The 17,368-nt window shown below is 44.8% G+C and overlaps 1 protein-coding gene across 2 annotated transcripts in view; it reads left to right on the forward strand.

Annotated features, from left to right (window-relative positions):
- MEGF11 (multiple EGF like domains 11) overlaps positions 1-17,368 on the forward strand; it is a 189,871-nt gene that overhangs the window by 84,717 nt on the left and 87,786 nt on the right. For both annotated transcript variants that reach the window (XM_059481906.1, XM_059481905.1), the window contains exons 5-6: positions 12,863-13,109; positions 15,020-15,140. In XM_059481906.1, the coding sequence (XP_059337889.1) occupies positions 12,863-13,109; positions 15,020-15,140 (368 nt within the window). The remainder of the gene's footprint in view (positions 1-12,862; positions 13,110-15,019; positions 15,141-17,368) is intronic.

Genomic DNA, 17,368 nt, shown 5'->3' on the forward strand with positions numbered 1-17,368 from the left:
TGCCTCCAGCTCCATTCAGCTGCCAGCAAGGAGTTGTTCTGTGATCCCCTGACCTGCTGGGTTCAGGAATCACAGAGTTGTGAGATAGACTCTGGAAGGAGCTGATTGAATTGCCATGTTTACTGCAGCTTCTCAACAACTTCCTTGCTTTGCTAGCAAATTTAAAAGGTTAAAAATGCAGATTTTTAAAATTATGTGCACCTGTGTTCTCAAGTCTCAGTGGGAAGTCACCTTCTTCAGCTTTTAAGTGCACAGACCCAATAATTTCCACTACCTTGATCCTGATCCCCCAGTTTAATTTTGTGTGCCTTTCAAGAGTTGAGGATAATTCTTGCTTATAATGTTGCTTTCAATCTTCTTTCTCTCAGATCTGCCTAGGAATGAGTGAAATGAGTCAACAGTAGAGGTTTTTTTAAGCCTTCTTCAAGTTTTACACCAGCTCCCTGACAGAAAATGTTAGAATTCTTTTAGTTTGACAGAAAGTAAGGCTGTGCCAAACAGAGGAGTCTGCATAGATGGAAGTTGCAGAACAATTTCCCCTTTTTCTGGCTGTGAGGTCTCTATAAGGGCAAGTCCTTGTGGTGCAATATGAACTTAATTCATTTACTTGTAACAATTTTAATTAACAAATACTTGAATAAACTCCAGCAGTCTCTGTCTGTGGAGTTTTACTGCCTTTTGGATCCCTTGCCTTGCAAAAATTCCAATTGTGCAACCCTGGCAATCAGCAGGGAAACAAAACCTACCAGGTCCCAGCACAGTCAGTGGAAAATTTTGCAGCAAATATTGTGTAACTTGAGTTTGGTTTGTTAGAGAGCAAGTGAGGGAGAATCTCAGAACAGGTGTGTAAGAAACACTGTCAGGGTTAATGGGGATGGGAGCAGATGGAGAGAAACAAACCTGGAGAATCCCAGATTTCCTTCGAGACAGTGGTGGGGCTGGGGCCTGGAAAACCAGGAGGGAGAATCCCAGCAGTGTCACTCAGTGTCCCAGCCCTGGCTGAGCAGGATGGACGGGCTGGGCCCTTCAAGTCCTGCCCCAGCCACATCCCACTGCAGTTTGCATCCCAGGGATGCTCTTTGTATCAACTTTCCACTTTTTAAACACTGCTATTGATGAGAAACAGAAGAAACACTTTATTAATTAATCTCTGTATACATTAAAGAGTCATTTTTTATCTGTTTAATTCAGCACAGGACTATAAATGTAGTGAAAAAATATACTACAAGGTACTTAGAGCATAAATTGACACTTTAGATCTTGGAGCTGTCCTATCTCAGTGCTATCACTTCCTTTCTGGGGAGTTTTGTAGTTTAATGTAATTTGACTGTCTCAGTTTCCCTTCTATGAAATGGTGATTAAATTCATTTTCCAGGTCATAGATGGACCCTGAGAATTAATCAGTGTTTGCATGGGACTCTTGTGATGGAGGCAATTCTCTTAAATGTGCAAAACCACATTTACATACCCACAGATACTACATGTTCTGATCTTATTGAACAGTTTAGAACCCAAATAGTTGCATTTTGTCACTTTTTTATTACACCAGCATACTTTGAATTTTCTTTAGTAATGTACTCTGAATAATTAATCGCTCAATGAATAATTATCCATTCCAAATAAAACAACTTGATTACTAAGCCTGATGAGGAAAATCCAGTCAGGAAAGAACCCTTTCAAAAACAACAACATTCTGCAGATATCCTTAATATTTAAAGAGTGAGCTATATTTAGTAATTCTTCTGAAGCAGGGGGAGAGGAACGGATGCTAATTTCCTGTGTCATCAGATTTGTGCATGTGTGTCAGCAGCATTCCTAAATCACCACCCACCACAGTCACCATCCCACAGGCAGCAGGAACATCAGCATTTCCCTGGGTGGTTCCTCTTGTGGGCTCGTGCCTCCTTCTGCTCATTGATTATTTAATATTGGGGGGTTTGGTGTTTGCTCTGCCCTGAGGTTCTGCAGGGAGCAGGGCACCTTCCTTAGCTGAGAAAACAGCAAAGTTGTGGAATCAGTGTCATGTTCCAGATGGCACTCACTTAACCCACAGCGGCCAGCCCTTATCAGAGATGATTAGAGATGATGGAAAGAAATTCCCTGGCTGCAAAGGGCACTGGGGTGAGCCCGAGGTGCTGCTGATGGCACTGCAGCATGGCCAGGGACAATCTAGGTGATGGTCTCATCAGACAGCCTCTTTTTCCCTGTGATTTTTTAAGGTATTTCTCTGCTGCCACAAGGAGAATGAAGAGATCTGAACCTTTAAGGGCGTCTGGCATTTGAAACCTTTAATGCACAGGTGCTGTGCTCTCTTCCAGCAAAATCCCATTCACTTCCCTGCTGCCATCCAGCCAGGATGTGTCTGTTTTGCTTTTTCCTTGTCAGTGGCAATTGTCACTAAAAAGCAGAGAAATTAAATTAATTCAGGGGTGAAGGTGTTCCACAGTTCCTTGGGCTGCAGCTGAACCCCCAGAAGTGACACCCCAATCCTAGAAAGTGGAGATGCTCTGGGGATTGTCCAGGTTTCTGTGAGGCTGACCCATGGATAATGCTGCAGGCACAACCAGGTTGTTTGTAAACAATGAGGGAAAAACATGTGGAGTGATGATTTGGTGTTTCTGCCTGCCTGACACTTGATGGCTTAATGCAGGAATCCACAATGGGAAACTGTTCCGAAAGCACCGGCTTCCATGTGGCTGGGAGTTTGTCAAAACATTTCAGCTCACTACACCCCTAACTGATTGTGAGCATGAACAGTTTTGATCAGCCTGTTTTTCAGAATGTAAAACAGTTTAAGAATTGTCTGTTTTTAACATCATAACAAAAAAGTTTCACTTCCCAGTTTAGAGCAACTTCTGCTTTAGAAATTGGCATTAATTTACGCTTCTGTGAACAACATTGGAACATGTTGGGAAGTCGAAATAAAATATCAAGGTTTAGACATCCAATCTCAATAACTGATGAGACAAGACTTTCTCCTCCTGCCTGGCTCTCCAGAAGGAAACCCAAGCCCCACTGGTGGGCAGAGGAAGCTGAATGGACACAGGCAGAGGTGCCTGAATGCTCTGCCCAGCACTGGGAGCTGCTGCTTTGCTTGCTGAGGCTGCTCTGCTCTCTCAGCATTTGCATCCTAAAGAAGTGGTGCAGGAGAGCTGCAGCACTGGTGCAGTCTGAAGAGCTGCTCTAGGGACACTGGAAATTTTCTGGCATAAACCTCTCCTGGTGCTGGGCTCTGTGTCCTCTGCCTTTCCCAGCACACCCAGGGACACACAGGCTTTGGTTCCTGGTGTTTTAGCTATGCAGCATTTGTCTGCCTCATGATTATCTCTTTAATATAAACACATCTCACATCTCTCTGCCCGAGTGATGTGAAAAGAGAGGGTAATATTCTAATATTTCAGTATTTTTGCTTCTTTTTTTTCCACCAGTAGTTTCAGACATGCTATTTTCTATTGGTAAATATCAGAAAGGTTTGCAGAGGCTGTGCTGAGTCTCACAATGTGTTTAGATGAGTGAACGTTCCAGTTTTTCCTGGGTCACACAGGGCAAGACTTTTTTACAAAACTGTTTCTTTTTCTGTGCCTGAAAGGGACATTACTATTAATGGTTTATAAGAGAAAGACAGCAGTGTATTTAAGATATCTTGAAGACATTAGGTAACATTAAAGAGCCATGTGAAGGTTCAAGTATGCCCAGAAGAAAAGAGAACAGCAAGTAGCTGGTGTAGATACCTGCACACAGCTTTTTGCAAGCCTTTGAACTGTTTTAGATATAAAAGACACCCCTTTTTCAAAGGCCATTGGGCTTTCTGCTGCTCTAATTCTCTCTGAATGTCTGTAAGTAACAGAATTCACACTAGAAAAGGTAAGATTTTTCCTAGATTCAGTTGCTGGGACAGATGATCCTTTAAGCTGATATTGTTCAGTTGAAGAGCAGGGCACAGGTGACCCAGTGATAGGACAAGGGGAGGGGTTTTAAACTAAAAGAGGAGAGATTTTGCTTAGATGGTAGGAAGGAATTCTGCCCTGGGAGGGTGGGCAGGCCCTGGCACAGGTGCCCAGAGCAGCTGGGGCTGCCCCTGGATCCCTGAGAGCCTCCAAAGCCAGGCTGGCAGGGCTTGGAGCAGCCTGGGACAGTGGGAGGTGTCCCTGCCATGGCAGGGGGTGGAACAAGTTCTTTAAGGTCCCTTCCTACCCAAACCATTCCAGATTCTATGATTAGTCATTAGGAGGGAATTGTAGCAAAGAGAATAAGTGGATCTTTTTACTCTCCAACAACACTATCGGAAATAAAAGCAAATACCACAATCCACAGTGTTTACTTTGTGTTTCAATATCAACACAATAAAATAAATTGCTTATTGACCATCTTAAAAATGACTGATGAGTCAGGGCTGTGAGTTATGTTATGCATGAAGGATGTGCTTATCCATCCCCTGAAGGGGAAACTTTATGGTACAATTTGCAGCTGCTGAGGTGGATCCAGCATTTCTTCCATATCCATACCTTGATTTTTCCCCAGTGCTCAGCCAGTCCTGCTCAGCAAATCCAGGTCTCAATTCTGCTCCCTTGCTCAGCAGCTGCAAGGGAAGGGACACATCCCTGCGTGGGAAGGACAGGGAGAGGGAACATCCTCTACCCCTGCTGTAGTGACAAGAAGCTTTTCTCCTTTAAGCACTGCTTTAAGTGCAAATAAAGAGGTATTGCCTATCTGGCAAAACATCAGCAGGGTGACCTTCAACAAGGCTGGCTTTGTGCTCTGGGAAAAACAAGGAGCTGAGCACATCCCCAGAGCTTGGCTGGGCAGGGCTGGTCCCGCTGGATCCTCTGCAGTCACACAGGCTGGAAAGGTGAGCCCAGGGGTTGGATCAGGTTGTTTTCCACATGCTGGATTCCCCAGTGAAGCATGAAGTTGTCCTGGAGGAGGATGTGGCTGAAGGGCAGCCAGCCTGGGCAGCCTCCTGCAGCTCCCAGTGCCCCTGTGGGTCTGCTCCAAACTGCATCAAAGTCAGCCGGAATTACTGAACCCAGGGGGGGTTTGCTTCTGCTCCCACAACTGCCTTGCTTGTTTATTTAGATTATTTAGAGTAAGAAGGAGCCCATGTGGATATTGCATGTGGCTTTTACACACCAGACACTGCTGTTGTGTCAACAGCTCCAAATCTCCAGGGTCAGAGGCCTCTCTGAGCAGCTCTGGTGCCACCACCCCTGAGCCCCTCCAACACAAACTTATTGAAGGCTGCATCTCCTCCCTGTCCTGCAGTGTTTTAGGCATATCCAGTGTATTTCTACCCCTTCTTGCAGGCAAAACTGATTTTACTTCTGTGCAGAGGCATTACCAGAAAATTTCATTACCCAGTCAATGAAAACATCTAAAGTCCATTACAGATGTTGAGAGAGAATGTTTTACCCAGTTGGAAGACTGAATTTGGAAGTAAGTTACTTGCAGATATTATTATTACAAGCCTGTCCTAGACAATAATAATGAAGTATTGATGGAAATTTTGCCAGAGCAAAGACTGCTGGGTTTCATACAGAGGAAAGATAGTATCTTCATTTAGTTTTATTAGACTCTTGATACTCTGCCCATGTATTTTTTAATTCACCACAGTAAAATTCTAATTAAAGAACAGACTTTGCCTCCCATTAATATGACACTAAAAAAAAAAAACCCCAACATTTTAAAGAATGCAGCATCTTCTCCACAAAAATTATAATGAGAAGACAAGCTGCCAGTGTTGTATAGAATGTTGTCGCTCCCTTATGAAGCGTTTCATGATTTTAAACTCCTTGTAAGATCCAGAGTGTCAGTAGAGTTAAAGGCTCATTAAACAGAGCAGTAATTTCTACAAAAAGAAATAAGAAATATTCTCAGGTTTTTTTAATGTTCTAATTTTCACTTCTTTTGAAGCGTCTGTCAAAATAACTCTTAGTAGAAATTCTGTAAGCACCACACTTCAATATCTGTCAGGAGTAGAAGTTGTTCCTTCCTTTTTAGTGGTTCCAAAATATATTGAGTTCATTACAGGATTTGATGAGGCTGACATCCAAATACTTAACTTTTCTTTGACTTGGAGTGATTTTGTTTTCATTTATCCAAAAGACAAACCTCAGCTAGTTAACTGCTGTAAGCATTCTACAGAATACCAGAGGAATGTTCTTTAAACAAGAATTACTTTGGAAAGCAAATGTTTCCTCAGAGGATGCTAAATAAACTGCAGGGTCTCTAAAGTGCTGAGCCTGAGTTAGGTACCACATGTTAGAGAGTCAGTGACTAATGAGATCATCATCCAAGATTAAATCAGGGCCCAAATCAGCCACATGTTCTGTATCTGATTGAGAGCAGGAACTTCAGGGAGAATCAGCAAAATCTTTCTTGAAGGATGAAAATCTGTTCTCCTGTCCTTAAGAAAGGAAAAAAAAAATAAACCTAAACACAAAATTAGGTTGATTTCTTCCTGTGAGTAATAATTTATTCATTTTGGGAAAAATCAGCTGATGTTTCCTTCCCAGCTTTCCATTTCTGCCTGATGAAGACTGATCCATAAACTGCGAGGATGAGACTGATTGCCAGTCCTGCCAGCCTCAGATTAACCCCAGGGGTTTTCCTTTTGGGTGGGTACACAAATGCATATTTACATATGCAAAATACATTCTCTGGGCAGTCTTAGAGTGGTAAACACTGAGACTGGCATTCTCTTCATTATAATTGTGTGAGCTGTGACTGAAAGTCTGGCTTTGGAGATAAAACGAATCCAGGACTGGAACCTTAAGGCTGCAAAGCTACAAGCTCAGAAGTCAGCAAGTGCCAGGGTACCCTGTGCTCACATAATTAAAGAAAATATCATAATTCATAGGCTCAAGTACTGAATTACTGCTGTCCTTCCAACCTTTAATCTGACATTTTATTTTTGTGACACCAGCTCCATAAGTCAAATGTCTTATTTACATGGGATGCTTCCTATTTGCCTTGGGGAACCAAATGAAAGCAAATGAGAGTAAGACAAATCTCTTCAAGAGTGTCATCAGGCTGATGTTCAGGTGCTTCATCAGCAGGGACAGAGCAAAGCCCTGACACGTGGGTGATGGACTGAGAGCACAGGGCTGGCACCGTCCCTGTGGGCCACTTACTGCACAGAGATTAAACAGCCAGTGGCCCGTGGCTGCTCCCTGGAAAGACTGTAAGAGGAGCCTTGCTAAGGCCCTGAAGTCTTTAATTTCAGATTGTCTTTCATACAGTTGGAATCTTCGAGGAAGGCAGGTAATGAGTTATCCAGGGGTGGCACTGAGGAGCTGCAAATTGCAGTTTTTATAGGTTGATTGAGTACAGGTGAATTTTCACTGGGGGCAGCTGAGCACTCCCCTGGGGATGGGACAGTGGGAGGTGTCCCAGCTGGTGAAATAATGGAATTAGAATGTCAGTCTCTAAGCATTTGGATGAACATTTTTGAAAATCTGGGTTATTTTGAGTGTTATTAACATGTGTTAGACATTCCAGGGGTGATCAGTCTTTTGAGACAGATGTTTTTGGGTTGGAATCAAGCAGATCAGCAGGTGATGTGTCAGTGACCTGGCTCATGCCTTTAGCACTGTGTTGGTGTCACTTGAGGGGCTCAGCTCTGCTCAGAGCCAACACAAAGTGCTGGGAAGTGTCATTGTAGGGGAATTCCCTCTTCATGGACCTTGTTCCAAACCTATTGCTTGGCTTCTGTTTGCAAAGGTGTTGAGCTGTCCCAAAAGGAGTCATGTTTGTGCAGGGAGCAGACCCAGCTCAACACAGGGCTGTAATTCTCCTGCTGAATAAAGTGCAGGGGATAAAAACCTAACTGATTATTTTAAATTATCCTTCATTATATTCAGGTACATGTTTTACCTTTTGGTGTTTCTTTGCCTGCTTTGCATTAGCTGGGTCAATCATCTGATTCCAAAACTGAATTAGACAAAAAAACCCCACCCAGAGCTAAATCCACATTTCACCTCAATTTGTATGCATAGAATCATTTTACAACAGTACAGTTACATTAAGAGGAGAATCTAGTTCTAATTTAAAGTAAATTCTAAAATAATCTCTCTTAAACCATGTCCTCTTCGATTTAATCAGTTAATTTTATTTCCTGTTTGCATTTTTTAAGGGCTAGTATCTCATTTAAATATTACAAACTGAATTTGGAAATATTCCAGAATATTGATTATTGAATATGAGCATGTTCTGTGCTTTAGCAAATTTGTAGAAAGCTGCTTTAAAGTGTGGATTAATTGAAGTTCCCCATCAGCCCAATATGGTCTTGAGTCCTTGGGAAATCAGACACTGGGTTTTTCAGCTGTGCCTTTTTCAGGATGTTTGTGAACATCCCACTGACTTTGCAGACCTGCAATACAGAACTGGCCCTGGCTATAAAAGAGCCACAGGGAGGCTGATGCTGAGAGCAGAATAAACTCAGACCTTGAGACCACAGGTAGTGGTGCTGCTGTGATAGAAGATTCTGTTTTCATGTGAATGGTGTGTGTGCAGTGATGGACAAGCTCTGGAATTGCACTTTTGACTCTCTCTCATTGGGATGAGTCACTCCATAAATGTCACCCCTTCCTTGGGAGTCCTTTTATTCATCTGTTACCTTTTCAAACTCCTGTGTTTGCTTCATTGTGCCTGACTTGTGCTGCTGCACGGTGTGCTGGGTGTCCCTACTGACCCAGAGCTCAGCAATTCCCTCCTCATCCCTACAGGGATGAGCAGCCCTTGGGGGGCACAGCAGCACCTCCCCTGTGTCCCCAGTGTCGATTTCCCAGGACACAGCTGCCAACAGGATGCCATGCACAGCCACAGTGGGAACATTTCTTCACTGCAGGAGTGGTTAATCCCTGGAACAGGCTCCCCAGGGAGGTGGTGGAGTCACCATCCCTGGAAGGGCTCAGAAACAAGCAGGTGTGGCACTTCATGATGTGATTTAGTAGGCATGGGGGTGTTCAGTTGAAAGTCGGACTTGGTGATCTTGGAGGTCTTTTCCAACTCTAAGGATTTTAGGATTTGAGGATTCTGTTTGCAGAGGCTGCAGGAATTAGCCCTCACTTCAGGAAGGAATTGAGGTTTCAGTGTGGGAGTGGCAATAGAAGGAAAACCCTTGGTGCTGCTCTGAGCAGTCTCCTCTGAGGAGAGAATCCCTCTCCTGTCACAGCACCCTGTGCACGCCAGTGTGATTGTGCTTGGGCACCCAGCTTCATCCCTCACAGAGCCACATTCATTTTTACTGGTGACAGCTCATCTCCAGCCACATTTCCAAAGGTGAAAAAGTGAGGAAGTTAGCACGTTTGCCAGGGAGTGTGGCACGTACCTGAAATATGGCAGCTCCCTTCAATGTAGCATCTCCCAGGAGAACAGGGGCTGCTTCAGCCTCATCCCTCACGGTATTGACATCCCCACATGCAGCCAAGGGGACCATTTGTACCTCCCTGACATCACCTCTCTCAGGTTGCTTTCCTTATTGATGGTCTGGTTAAAGTCTCTGTATCATTTTGACATTTTTAATGGCATCTGCATTTACAGCAGAGTGCTCATGTGAGCTTTAATCAGCTCTCTGTTCACACATTGTTGCTGTTATTATTTATCTCTATTACAGTAACTCACTGAGGCAATCAACAAGAACAGGATCAGACTGTGCTAGACTGGGGCTGAGCTTTAAAATGGTCTCTCCTTGTCCATGGGAGACTTTGCTGATGATCCCAAAGTGCAGCAGGGTCTCATGGCTCTGCACCTGCTCTGCTCTCTGTCTCTGTCCCAGAACCTGGAGTCACTGTCACACACCAGCCAGGATTTGCTACCCTCATGTGTAGAGAAAAAATTCCTTTTGGTTGCTGAAGTCTTTTGTTTCTTCTGTTTTATAATTCTCTACCAGGAGCTACTGGATCCCAGTCCTGTAGCCAGTTACACACTCAATTACTCTCACACCTGAGCGAGCCTGCTGAGCTCAGTGGAGCTAATTGTATGAATAAGTACTTGGATTTCAGCTTATCATCCCTGTATCTACCTTGCTAAAGAAGAAGTGTCCACAGTGCAGATCTCAGAGTTATCATTATATCATTATATAAATATCACACCATGTTCCAATGAAATGACTCCACAGTCACTGGAGTCACTGCAATGTGGGACTCAGAGGAAAGGGGAACGAAAAGCAACTGCAACTGATAAACTTTGTGCAACAAAGATCTTATTTTCATGTGAGGTTACTGCAGTGCAAAAAACCAGGTGAGGATGAAATTTCATTAACCAAATTTTACACTGACATATTGCTAACGAATTTCACTCAATTCCCTTTGGTGAGATTGTGGGATAAAATTTGCTACAGGGAAGAAGCAAACGTGACCAAATACTGCTGGCAAATAAGTGTTCAAAAAAATGAGCTGTGTTTGGTGCAGGCACTGTACAGTTGAAATAAGATGCTTGAACTAATGATGGGAAATGGTTTTCCCTTCCTACAAATGGTTTTCTTTTTCCTTCACTTCCTTTCAAAGTGAAAAACACAAACCCAGCAGACAAATCAGATGCTTGGAGCACCCACCTGAGACATGAAAGAGCAAGGATAGAATAATATCTTGTAATGAGTGTTATTTATTCATATTAGGGGAATTAATTGCAACTGGAGCTGTATCAGCTGAGAAGAAGCCACAGTCTGCAGTTGGGGCTCTGATGTGAGGTGTGGGAAGGCAGGAATCAATCCCCAGAGCACACAGGGTGCAGTTTGATCCCTGAACTCCTCTTTCCTGTGCTGAGGGACACCAGCTGTGCTTGTGTGGTTCAGGTTTGTGTCCTTTATGGAGGTGCAGAGCTGCATCTCTTGATATTCAAGTTGTGCAGAAAACAAATCAGTGTTTCTGGAATGGAAATTGCTGGGGATCTCCAGCAGCTCCAGCAGCTTTGCTCCCTGCCCCAGAAGGCTCACACAGCCTTAGCAAGTGTCTATGTGAAATAAAGATAGATCATCTCTTCCCACAGATTCTCAGTAATAATTTAAGTCTTATAAAGAGTAAGATTTTGTTTGCTTGGCTCCCAGTGGTGTTAGAGAGGAGCTCTCATCCCTGTATACAGCTGGGGCAAGTGAGGCAAAGCAATAAAGGATCCAGGATGAGGCACAAGTGGGATCATGCACAGGGGGCCATGGTGTGCTCTGCTCGCTGCAGGACATGCAACCTCTGCACTGCATCCCCCAACACCCTGCAGATCTTTTGGAGACCTTGGAATTGTCTTCTGGGGGTTTATTTCTGCTTTTAACACTTGCTCAAGAAACACGAATTTGTAAACTGGTAATCAGCAGTGCAAATTAACAAAGAGCTGTCTTCTTTTTCTGCTGAATGTCCTCACACTGACCAATGAATATCCTCCTTCTCAAAATGAGGGTTAATAAATAAAAATATTGCCAAAAATATTGGATAGAAGCAGTTTTTCAGTGTGGGTTTATAGCCAAGTACTGTAGAAGGAGAGGGCTATGTAATTTCTAGGACAAAAGCACCGGGCTTAAGTGAGCTTTACATTTACCTCACTAATCCTGGAAACAGATCCAGGGCTGAGAAGCAGCCTGTGTCACCTGGGATTAGTTTCCATGTTTGCAAATAAAAGAGTTTGTGAAGACAGCCCTGTTGCTGGGATTCCTCTCTCCTCTTCTGCCTGGCAGTGGGATTTACACCACTCACAGGAGGGTTGGTGGTGAAATTGAACCCAGCTCTGAGCACAGCCAGCTGTGCCTGAATAGCCATCAGTAACTGTCCTTCCCAGTAGCCAGTTCTGGATAGGAGGAGGATTTTCTTCATCCTTGCCACAGCTGTGGTGAAAGACTGCTAAGTGGAGGGTAGAGCTGCTGAAGAAATCCTTGTTTTCCTGCAGACATTTGCTGAGGAAACCTTGACCTCAGGTGTCTGCTTGAGCTCTGTTCAGTGCACGCAGCTCAAAGAGGTGTTGTACAGGTGTTGTTTCAGGAGCAAATCAGGAGAAACTGTTCCTGTAGGGCTGACTTCCCTCTCCCATCCTCCACATGCTCTTCCAAAGAGAAGGGATCAGGCAGGATTGTCACATGAGGGTTCTCCCTGTGCCTTACTGCATTCCATAGGGAACCTCCTCTCCATGTCAGTGGCCAGAGGCTTTGGGGTCCTTCTGTGTTGCTGTTTTTAGTGTAGGAATTACCTGATACATTCACTCCATAACTTCATCCCTGAGCCTGGGCAGCCTCAGGATGTCCTGTCTCCAGTGTTATTTTATTTCCTCCCATCTACTTAGTCCAGACAACAAAAGTAAATAAAAAAATAAATAAATCAGAGAACAACACCAAGGAGAAAGCTTTCTTTAGATTATCTTGTATGTTATCTTATGGGAACATAACAAAGAAACAATATTTGATGACATTATTAAATCGACAGCATTTGCTTGGCAGCACCACCTGCCCTTAAGTGCAGTGCAGGCAGGATGGGACCCTCTGCATCTAATTCCACTATAAATTCATTCCTTCCAGCAATCTAAGAGCACTAAGAAACAGGATATTAAAAGATTTCAGGCCTGATCCAATAAGGTGTTAAACAAGTCCTCAACTTTAGGTATAACAGTGGTGCCATTGTATCCTTGCACCCTAAAGCTGGGTCTGGGTGGGGGTGCTGAAGCTGGGTCTGGGTGGGGATGCTGAACCTGGGTCTGAGGGGAGATGCTGGACCTGGGTCTGGGTGGGGATGCTGAAGCTGGGGCAGGGCGGGCAGATGTTAAAGCCGGGTCAGGGGGGCAGTTTGGGAGCGGGGGTTCCTTTGGAAGGCTCTGGCCGAGGTGCACACGGGGCTGTGGGGTGAGGCAGCCCCGTGTGCCCCATGGGTAACTCGGTGTGCGTTCGCAGGCTGTGACAGCGAGCACTGGGGGCCCCACTGCAGCAACCGCTGCCAGTGCCAGAACGAAGCGCTCTGCAACCCCATCACGGGCGCCTGCGTGTGCGCCGACGGCTTCCGCGGCTGGCGCTGCGAGGAGCTCTGCGAGCCGGGCACCTACGGCAAGGGCTGCCACTTCCAGTGCCAGTGCCACCACGGCGCCACCTGCGACCCCCAGACCGGAGAGTGCCACTGCGCGCCCGGGTACACCGGAGTGTTGTAAGTGCGGCGGGAGCGCTGGGACTGCCTTGGACTGGTTCGGGTCGGACGCGTTTAACGCGAGGAGTAACTGGCTGAGTTTACACCCTGTTATTCATTGGCCTTTGGAGAAACCAGGAATGGGATTTCAGAGAGAATGGATAAAGGAAACCTCTGTTCTTGCTGCTGGTTATACCTGTGTCCCTGAAGGCATCCTTCAAGAGACCTGGAGAGGGACTTAGGACAAGGGTGTGTAGTGATAGAACAAAGGGTGATGGCTTTAAACGGGGACAAATGGGATATTGGAAAGGAACTGTGCCCTGTAAGGGTGGGCAGGCCCTGGCACAGATTGCCCGGAGAAGCTGTGGCTGCCCTGGAAGTGTCCAAGGCCAGGTTGGATGGGGCTTGGAGCACACTGGGATAGTGGAAGTTGTCCTGCCCATGACAGGGAGTTGGATCTGGCTTCAATATCTCTTCCAACCCAAACCATCCTGGAGTTCTATGATTCCATGCTATTAAAATAAAATATAGTGCTAAAATAAGCTTTAAAATAATTTATATGTTCCAACTTGTGCAACAACTCTACCTGTTCCTAATTTCAGAATGTGAATACAATCCAAGTTATGGTGGAGTTTTGATAAGCAGTTGGACTCTCTCCTCATTAGCAGTCCAGTGCAGCATCAAATGGGACTTTTCCTTCCCCAATTTATTTGACTTTCAATCTAACTGAGAAAGCATTGCTGTTAACTATATCAGCTTAGTATCTAGGGGGTAAATTTTAAGCGCAGAGAGCAGGGATTTAGCGGTGTGACTCCTATTAACTTTAACGAGAATCATGTAGCTAAATCCCCATCCACCACACGGAAAGTTTACCAGTAGGATTCACAAAATCTGCATATTAATTTTAGGACAGCAAGCAATAGTTTCTTATTTAAAATTGCCCACAGTGTAACATCAGTTCTCATTAGAGATCTTTCAGTAGCTTCAGAAGTAATTATGTTTTTCAGAATTATTTAAGGGGAAAAGAGAATTTAGTCACTGAATGTGGTAGGAGATCTATTGTAGGTGAGTTAATACTTTTGCAGTCAATTATTATTTGTTGACCTGCATGAAGGGGAAGGAAAAAAATAAGGGCAGAGTTAACCCTCATAAATAAGTGATAGACCTTGTGAATATTTTATTTAGTATGTGATTTCCTCCTAGACTTGTGACCTCAGTCGTGGAAGCGCTCACTGCTAAGGACTCCACTTACTCTTGGGAGTGCTCCCCTTGACATCAGGGGTCAGTTCTCAGCAGGGCCAGCCCCTGGTGTTGTAGGAACATCCTCGTGAGAGGACAGTCAGCTGGGGGACAACATCCTGTGGTTTCAGAGCCTCAGTGCTGAAAGCTCTGCAGTGCAGATGTAGGAAACCCTGGGTTTTGCAGGGATTGCCCCCCACAAGTACTAGAGAGAGACTCAATGAACTTAAATAGCCTTTAAATGATGTTGAGTCCTTGCCAGTCCATTATACACTGCAAAAGTTAACATTCAGTATTGACTGGAGGAATTTCAAGCATTTTAATCCCATCCTTTTATTCTGTTTGCAGCTTCTTTTATTGCCATGTCATATAATTCACATTGAAGGCTTCATCCTGCAGCTCCTATATTCCTGGGCTGTTTTAATGGTTATGGATTGTCCTGTGGAGATGGGTGGGATTTGGTGCATGCAGAAAGGTTACACACATGCATCAGCCTTACCGGGCTGGATCCATGGCACATAAACAACCCCAGCAGAAACAAAAGGAATCTCAGCTAATTGGCAGTGCCAGCTGAGCCTTACTGAGGGTTCATCATTTGCATGAGCACTCCCATGATGACCTGTGTTTGTGTTTTGCTCGTTTGCTGTTCCCTGTAAGCTCTCTAAGCTCTGTTTTCTGTTCTCTCCCCAAAGCTGCGAGGAGCGCTGTCCCCCCGGCAGCCACGGCGCGCAGTGCGAGCTGCGCTGCCCCTGCCAGAACGGGGGCGTTTGTCACCACATCACTGGGGAGTGCTCCTGTCCTGCTGGATGGATGGTGGGTACTGCTGCTCCTCACCTGAGGGCCTGGAGCTGGGTGTTCATTGTTCGTGGCTCAGCTGATGTGTGCCAGCCATGCTCTGACAGTTCCCAAACTGGAACCACATTTGCTGGCTGTGCACAGCACCTGCACAGACAGGCCACCGCTTTGGGAGCTGCCACCTTCCCTGGAAGCGTCCAAAAACATGTGGGTGTGGCACCTGGGGACAGGGGTTAATGGTGGGCTTGGCAGTGCAGGGGGAGTGGTTTGACTTGGTCATCTTGGGGGACTTTTCACAGCCTCGGTGATTCTGTGATTCTCTGACTGGTAGGTGCCATCACAGAGTTTAAAAACAACAGCATGCCACAAGACAAGAGAGCTGTCTGTGAGTTCCAGTTCCTTGGAATATTCCTGGCAGCCTTAGGCAGTGCCCTCACACAGGACAGAAAGCTCAAAGGCCAGCTCAGCACTGTCAGAGGCACAAAATGCCCTGTTCCCCTTCAGGGGAGAGGGGGAAGCCAGGGGGAATCTGAGGCTCAGGCAGGAGCAGAGCTGAGCCCAGGGCACAGTTCAGCATCCTGTCCTTGCCCAGGCACCACTGCCATTGATTGCCAGAGATTTGCTTGTGTCAGGGCTTGCACTGCAGAGAGACAGCTGCCCTGACCTTTAATCCTTTGTGTCAGGAAAGCAAAGCCAAGCATTTTCAAAGTCCTCAACTTTATCAATAATGTAATAATGAACTCTCTTGGGGCATGCCAAGTCTCACAGGCCTTCATCCCATTTAGCCATACTAAACTTCCTGGCATTTTTCCTGTATCTGACAATTAGTCTCTTGGCAAAGTTGCTGGATTTTAAAGCATGCAAGTACTCTGAATTTTTTTTTTTTTTACATGGAAGGCCCTGCAGATCATCACACAACTATGAATTCTGATGGGGACCCTCTACCTGTTCAAATATACAAAAGCTGAGAGAGATTTATGTTCCTTTCCATTTATACATCAACTGCTTTGAGTTCAAAAGCACCAGCTATGAGATGCAGCTGTACATCAGCAGCAATGTTCTGTAGGAGAACATTGCTGTCCTTAATTTTTGGTTCCAACTAGAGAGCTGGAATCTCTCTAACACCACCCATCATGGCAAGGGTGGTGATGAGGTTATTCCATTTCAAATGACAAAGGCAAAACTTGTCAGAAGTATGAACATGGCCCCTTGCCCTCACCTGGCAACCAGTGGTGGCAAAGAAAAGATTCTTTCCTTGAGTGCTGGAGCATTAGGAAAACAATTCCCATATTTCTGAGGGCCTATCAGTCCATTCTGGCACTACCCCCCTAAGAAATGATCAATAAAGTGATTCACATAAAAATATTACTTTTTTCATCTCTTCTCCTGCATGCCAAGATTTCTCAGGATCTAAGGTGTTTTGCTGTATTCTCCCTTACTTGTATTTTATCAGAAGTTTTCTCCTCTTTTTCAAAATAAAAACATCACTAAACAAATAGGAATAGCAGAATAGAACAGGAATTTTTAGATGTCTTTTAGGATGCAGCACAGACCCTAAGAAGAACCAGAGCACTGCACAGCAGCTGTGGTTGTATTCTGGCCCAGTCCTGCCCAATTCCTTACAGCCTGGAGTTCTTTTATGCATTTCTAGGAGGCCAGAGAGACTTTTCTGAAAACTGTGTTGTTGGCTGCTCTGTCCCTGGAGGAACCCTAGAGTTAACAATTGATGTTTGAAACAAGCATAACTGAAAATGGAAGAGAAAGATCAAGTATTCTGCAGAATGAAACTGAAATTATAAGTAAAAGCACTCAGCTTGTAAATGTTGAGATTTTAAGTATAAAGGGTCTCTCCAGGGTTTTAATGAAAAGCTGGTAATTCAGTGTACAGAGAGGGATAACAAGTGTGTTTTCATGCTATATTTTTAACTCTTGGTGGTTGGAAGGGTTTGGGAAGTGAGACATGAGGGGGCTGTAAAGGAGCAGGCGAGATGGGATTGCTAGACAGCATTCATTTTATTTCACACCACGGGTTTCTGTGACACGAGGAATTTTACTTGCTGATTTTGAGGCTTGAGACTGCACATATATATTGAATATACCATCATTTTGGAAGGAGAGAATTCTCCCTAGATTTATACAAGTGCAAATCCACTTGGACTTTATTGCTGCTGGATGAGCTGCAACTTTTATCCTTTCCTAGGTTGGCTTATTAACAGGAGCTCAGCTCCCTTGGGGTTTGGTGGGAT

Source organism: Ammospiza nelsoni, chromosome 14 (genome assembly GCF_027579445.1).
Source record: "Ammospiza nelsoni isolate bAmmNel1 chromosome 14, bAmmNel1.pri, whole genome shotgun sequence".
Classification (NCBI taxonomy): Eukaryota; Metazoa; Chordata; class Aves; order Passeriformes; family Passerellidae; genus Ammospiza; species Ammospiza nelsoni.